General features: G+C 56.5%; 1 protein-coding gene across 1 annotated transcript; it reads left to right on the top strand.

The window, feature by feature from the left end:
* Window positions 1-3626: 3626 nt before the first annotated feature.
* MNX1 (motor neuron and pancreas homeobox 1) lies at window positions 3627-6123 on the top strand (the record flags this gene model as incomplete). The annotated part of the gene is made up of 3 exons (XM_079538674.1): window positions 3627-4161; window positions 5475-5635; window positions 5785-6123. 3 exons carry the CDS (start codon window positions 3627-3629, stop codon window positions 6121-6123), a joined length of 1035 nt encoding a protein of 344 aa, XP_079394800.1.
* Window positions 6124-6324: the final 201 nt, after the last annotated feature.

Consider the following 6324-nt stretch of genomic DNA (forward strand, 5'->3'; position numbering starts at 1 on the left):
TTTGCGACATCCGCGCGTTGTGCGACATCCGCACCGCGTTTTCCGACGCTGCGCTCGGGCAGATGTTGAAGACGTATGAGCGCGGAGTAGTTAAAAGCCGCATTATATAGTTCTGCCGAGTCTAAAATCGCATGTGCTGACCCATATATTTTAAACTGTAAACGGACTCCAGTCATTTAAAATATTGCAACGTCGATAGGACTAATTAATTGGAAATAAGAAACGAAAGAATACAATTAAACGAGGAGAGAATCATTTTCTAATTTAATAGCGGGACATTTATAAAGATCACGAGCTAAAAGGCGGCCGATGATCCCATCGACGCGGCGCTAAATCAGCGCAGCCCGGGGGGGGAGGGATTGAACGGAGGGAAGCGGCCCCGGCCCCTCCCGCGGGACCCCGCGCCCATTGCGCGCCCGCGGAGCAGGAGCGGCTCCCCGCGTCCACGCCGCCCTCCGATAAGGGGATATTTTATCGGTCCCCATTTCCTAACCGTTATTTATGGCGATAAAACAGACACCCGGGGTCCTCTGAAATTGTCTTTTCATAATGAATAAATTTAAGGCGGCTAATTAATATATAAACTAACCCAATTTGTCAGGTTGATTTGTATTTTAGTTAATTGTGAAAGTAATTACCACACGGGCAAATTAACAGCTTTCTGGAAATGACCAAGGCAGGGGTTTTATTTCCTTCCTGGGTGAAGAAAATTCATTTTTCCCAGCTCTTGATGTGATGAATAAAAGCCATAAATCTGCGTGATTGGTGCAGGCAGAGTCTAAATGGCTTCATATTTCATTTTAGGTTTAATAGAAATATTCATGCTCTGTTTTAATGAAATTAAATTGAAGGGGGGTGGACGGCGGGGCCGGCGCTGGGCGCTTAAAGGGGCCGCGCAGGGGCGGGGGCTGCGGGTGGAGCCGGGGGAGAGCAAGGGCCGTCGGGCTTCGGTTAGTCCGGGAAAATAAAATAATAATACAATAAAACAAGGAAATTAAGTAAAGGAATGGCATTCGGTGCGGAGATTGCGGCGGGAGTAGAAATAGAGGTGCGATTTTGGCAACGGGGACGCGATTTTGATAACAACGAAATGATTGGGTTTTTTTTGCCCGAGGTTGTGTGAACGGTGAGGAGCGAAACTGTGGAAGTTGGTTTGAAGGAAAAAGAAAAAAAAAAAAAGGACATGCAAATAGATAAATAAAATACTTTTTAAGGGAAATATGCCAATACCACGGCCTACCCGCGCAGGGGCCGCTTTTTCCCCCAGCGGACGGGTGCGGTGGGAAGAGGACGGGAGGCTTTCGAGCGGCCCATTCGCAAACCGGCTCCTCTTTGCAGGGCTGACACCTCCTACGTGTCGTTTTCCTCGGAGTGGACCCGGGAGGGAGACTCATAGAAGGGAGAGCTGAGGAGGAGGACTCAGAGATGGGACCTAATAGGACCTGGGGGGGGACACCGGGAGGGGCCACGATGCGAGGGGGACCCAGGGAGTGAACCCAGGAGAGAAACTTGAGGAGGGCACCGAAGGAAAGGACCCGTAGGGCTTAGGGTGGACCCAGGGAGAGCGCCCGAAGGGGGATATAAAGAGGGGACCAGGAGCTCACCCAGCCCTACCCCGCCTGTCCCACGCTTCCCAGTTCCAGGCAGACCCCGCCGGCCGTGCCGTGCCGGGGAGCTGAGCCCCGCACCCCCCGCAACTCCCCCGTAGAGACTTGTTGATTTCCCTTGAGCAAATCCGGCTTTGATGCAGTCGTAGCGAGGGCGGCGAGCTGATGAATTGACAAAAACCAATCAGCTTTATTGGGAAACAGGTTAAGGGCAGCGGAGTGTCAATAGCTCTCCGCCCGCCCCGTCCATTAGCCGAGCAGCCTGATTACACCGAGCAGACCCTGCGCTGCTCGCACCTAAATTGCTTTCATAAACGCGCCATTACCAGCAGTCGATGCGGGCGGCTCATTTAGAGCCATCCCGGGGCTGTCACATCTATCAGGGGGGAGTTATGCATCATTATCCCACGTACGGAACGTCGCGGTATTTAGGCACTGAAGGTGCGGAGCGGCTCGGGGATCCGCGGGGCTCCGCCAGTCCCAAGCGGGGCTGCGGCCGTTCCCACGGGGAGCCCTTCGAAGGGAACGGAGGGGTCGGTGTGCCCCGGGCACGGGGGGTCAAAGGGAGAACCGGGGCGGGCCGCTATCGCCGCTGAGATAACGGAGCATTGTTGGGCCCCGGGAGGGCGTTGGATCAACACAGGTGGGAGCCGCGGGAGTGCGGGGTGTCCAGAGAGGGGGGAGAGGTGGGGAATGTTAGAGAAGGAAAGGAAAAGGAACGAGAGGAAAGGGAAAAGGGGGAAAAGGAAAAAGAGGAAAAGGAGGATAAGAAAAAATAAAAGAGGAAAAAGAGAAAGGAAAAATTAGAGAAAAAGAGAGGGGAAGGGAAAGGGTAAAGGAAGGGAAGGGAAAGGGGAAAAAAAAGGGAAGGAAGAGAAAATAGAAAAATAAAAAGAAAAAAAAAAGAAGAAGAAATAGAAATGAAGTAGAAAAGAGGGAAAGAAAAAAAAGGAAAAGGGAAAAACAAGGAAAAGAACTGAGAAAAGAAAAAAAGAAGAAAAAAGGAGAAAAAGGAAAGGGGAGGAAAAAAGTAAAAGGGAAAAAAAAAGAAAAAGGAAAAATGTGAAAAGAGAAAAAAGGAAGATGAAAAAGAAAAAGGAAAAAAAATGGTGGGGAGGAAAAGTGAAGAGAAAGATAAGAAAATGGCAAAGCGGGAAAAGAAAAAGAAAAGAGACAAAAAGGAAAAGAGAAAAAGGGGGGGAGACGAAAAGGAAATAAAAGGAAGTGGAAGAGGAAAATGAAAAGGAAAAATAATGAAAGGAAGGAAATGGAAAGAAAGGGGAAAAATAAAGGAAATAAAAAGTGAAAATTGGGAAAAAATAAAATGGAGGGGAAAAGGGTGAAAAGGAAGGAAAGGGAAAAGAAGAAAAAAGGAAAAGAAAAAAAAAAAGGAAAAGACGGGGGAGAGGAAAAGGAAGAAAGGAAGGGAAAAAAAGGGGGGGGGGGGAAAGAGGCAGAAAGATGATATTGTTCGATTGGGAAAAAATATCTGAAGAATCGAACGCGCTCTCTGAACACGGGCTGCGCCCTCGGGTGGGGCTGCGGGATGACCCCGATGGGGCAGGAGAGGGGTGCGGGCCGGCGGCGGTGCGGGTGGGAAGAGCGGAGGCGCTGGTGCGCGTCCCGGCCGTCTGCAGCGGGGAGAGTGGGGGACGCGGAACGGAGGCGATGGAGGTGAAGGAGCGCAGCGGGCACCGCGCCGTGCGTGGCGCTGCCCGGCGCCGCCGTCCGCCTCCCGCCGCGGGGTCCCGCCGGGGCGCGCTCTCCCCGCGGGCGCGGGGCCGGGGCGGGGCGGTGCCGTCGGTGGGCGCGGCCCCCGCCCGTGACAGGTGCGCGGCGCGGCCAATGGCGGCCTCCGGCTCCCGCTGCCGCCAATGGAGGCGGCGGCGGCGGCGGCCCAATGGGAGCCGCCTGCGGGCCTTGAAGGGGCGCTCCGCGCCGCGCGGCCGCACTCCGCCCCCGCCGCCGGGAGACGCGGCCCGGGCCGCGGTGCTTCCCGCTGCCGCCTCCGCCGCTCCCATGGAAAAATCCAAAAATTTCCGCATCGACGCGCTGCTGGCTGTCGATCCTCCCAAGGCGGCGGCGCAGAGCGCTCCGCTGGCCCTGGTCACCGGCGGCTCCGGCGGCGGCAGCCCTCCGTCTTCGTCCTCCTCGTCGTCGTCGTCGTCCTCTTCTTCCGAGCTCCCCGCCGACTGCCCGCGCACCGACAGCCCGTCTCCGCCTCGCCTGCTGCCAGCGCACTGCGCGCTGCTGCCCAAAGCCGCCTTCCTGGGCGGGGGGGGGCCCGGGGGCGGCCATCCGCAGCACCACGCCCTGGGGCTGCACCCCGCGGGGCCGGGCGGGCCGGGCATCTACGGGCACCCGGTGTACGGCTACCCGGCTTTGGGCGGGCAGCACCCGGCGCTTTCCTATTCCTATTCGCAAGTGCAGGGTGCTCACCCCGCGCACCCTTCCGCCGACCCCATCAAGCTGAGCGCCGGCACCTTTCAGCTGGACCAGTGGCTGCGGGCGAGCACGGCCGGCATGATCCTGCCCAAAATGCCCGACTTCGGCTGTGAGTATGCGCCGCTCCCTCCCTGTCTCCCGAGGCTTCCTTTAAACGCTCCCTGTCGGGGCCGGCTGTATTGTTATTACTACTTTAAAACGATAATTATTATAACGAGGGGATATCCGTCCTCAATCCCGCGCTATTCTTTCCTATAGGATTCCCCCCCACTTTTTCCCATGCGCGGAAATGGCAGCGCGCCCCGACCGCTCCGCGCAGCCCCAGGGCGCTGCGGGGGCAGCTCCGGGCATCCCCCCCGTATCACCCTTGTGCTTATTGACTTTTTTTTTTTTTTCTCCTTTGACTGATGGGTTTAAAACCCCATCCTCTGAGCTCGGGGAATTGCGCGCAGAGCGGCACCCGCGGTGTCGTTTGACGAAAATCACGCCAGGAAAAACTAGCCGCGATTTTCAATATATATGAGGTGTTTTTTTTTTTTCTTTTTTTCTTCTTGCTCTACGCGCGTTCGTGGAGACAAAACCTCATTGTTTGCTCTCGGATTGGGGTTGTTTGGACTGCGGCGTTCAGGGACGGGGGGGGGGGGAACCCACAGAGGAGCGCTGTCCGAGCACTGCCCTCAAATAGGGGCGGGAGGGGGAACGGGGATGGTAAAATCGCACCGCGGTGCGAAAATAGCCCCGGGCCTCCGCTGCCCTCCCTGTTTTCTAAACCGAAGGAGCGAAAGTGCCAAACTGCGGTGAGAACCGCGCGGTAACCCGCCGCATTCTTTTCATTTATTTTTTGTTAATGAAATCCTCGATTTGAAGCGTTATTAAAAGGGGGGAATGGGCAAATATATGGAATATAGAGAGTATGTATATATATTTTTTTCTCGTTCCAAGGCCGTTTCCCGTCCCTTATCGGCCCTTATCGGTGCGCTCCCGAATGCGGTCGCTGCCGCATCCCGTAGCTCTGGGTTAGGGATTGGGGTTAACCAGCGTATCCCGTCCATTGGCGTTAGGATTAATTAACACATCCCTCTAATTGCCGCCGCCGGGATTTGTTAAAAGCAACAAATCGCCGCTCCCGGGAGATGCCGCTTCGCCGCGATCCCCGGCAGCGTTTCGTTGTGCGGCCGTCAGCAGAACGAAGAGATTTTTTTTCTTATTTTTTTTAATGTATTTAAACGACTTGTTTCAACCCCCCCAACACACGCATCTTTTCGGCCTTATAAGGGATCCCCATCACCACCGCTCTTCTGTTCCCCTCTCGCTTCTTTCTCTTCGCTGCTCCCTCCGTCCCACTCGGGGCCGCCGTCGGAGCCGCCCCGCGCTGATGGCCATGTTTCCCCCTTCTTTCCCCCCTCTCCCTCCCCCCCTCAGCTCAGGCGCAGTCCAACCTCCTGGGGAAGTGCCGGCGGCCGCGCACCGCCTTCACCAGCCAGCAGCTGCTGGAACTGGAGCACCAGTTCAAGCTCAACAAGTACCTCTCCCGGCCCAAGCGCTTCGAGGTGGCCACGTCGCTGATGCTCACCGAGACGCAGGTGCGGAGAGAAATAAGGGAAAGTAGTGATAATTAAAAAGGGGACGAAAATTAAAAAAAAAAAAAAAAAAAAAAAAAAAAAAAATGGGGAAGGCACGGAGGGTGACACACCGAGAGGCGGTGGATGAGGAGGTTGTCTCCCGTTTCTAGGTGAAGATTTGGTTCCAGAACCGCCGCATGAAATGGAAGCGCAGCAAAAAGGCGAAGGAGCAGGCGGCACAGGAGGCCGAGAAGCAGAAGGGAGGAGGAGGAGAGGACAAAGCGGCCGAGGAGCTGCTGCTGCCCGGCCCGGAGAAAGGCGGTGGGAGGCGGCTGCGGGATCTGCCCGACAGCGAGCCCGAGGACGAGGAGGAGGAAGAGGAGGAAGAAGAGGAGGCCGGGCGGTGCTGCCCCTATCACTCCTCCGACTGCTCCGATGCGGACGAGGAGGACTCGCAGCCCGGGGGACGGCCCGGAGCCCCCCCGCCACTCCCCGCACAGCCGCAGTGAGCCCAAGGCCGCTCCGTCGGGGCCGCCCCCGGCAACGGAGCCTCCTGGCCCCGCTCCCCATCTCGCTCTCCCATCCCTCCCTGCCCGGAGGGGGACGCGGAAGGCGATCTCCCGTCTGCAGAGCGGGAGGGAGGATTCACACAGTGTTATTATTGACTGAGAAGCGGCCACGACTTGAGCCCCCGTCCCCTCCATGCCCTA

This window comes from Tetrao urogallus (assembly GCF_951394365.1).
Source record: "Tetrao urogallus genome assembly, chromosome: 7".
NCBI classification, from domain to species: domain Eukaryota; kingdom Metazoa; phylum Chordata; class Aves; order Galliformes; family Phasianidae; genus Tetrao; species Tetrao urogallus.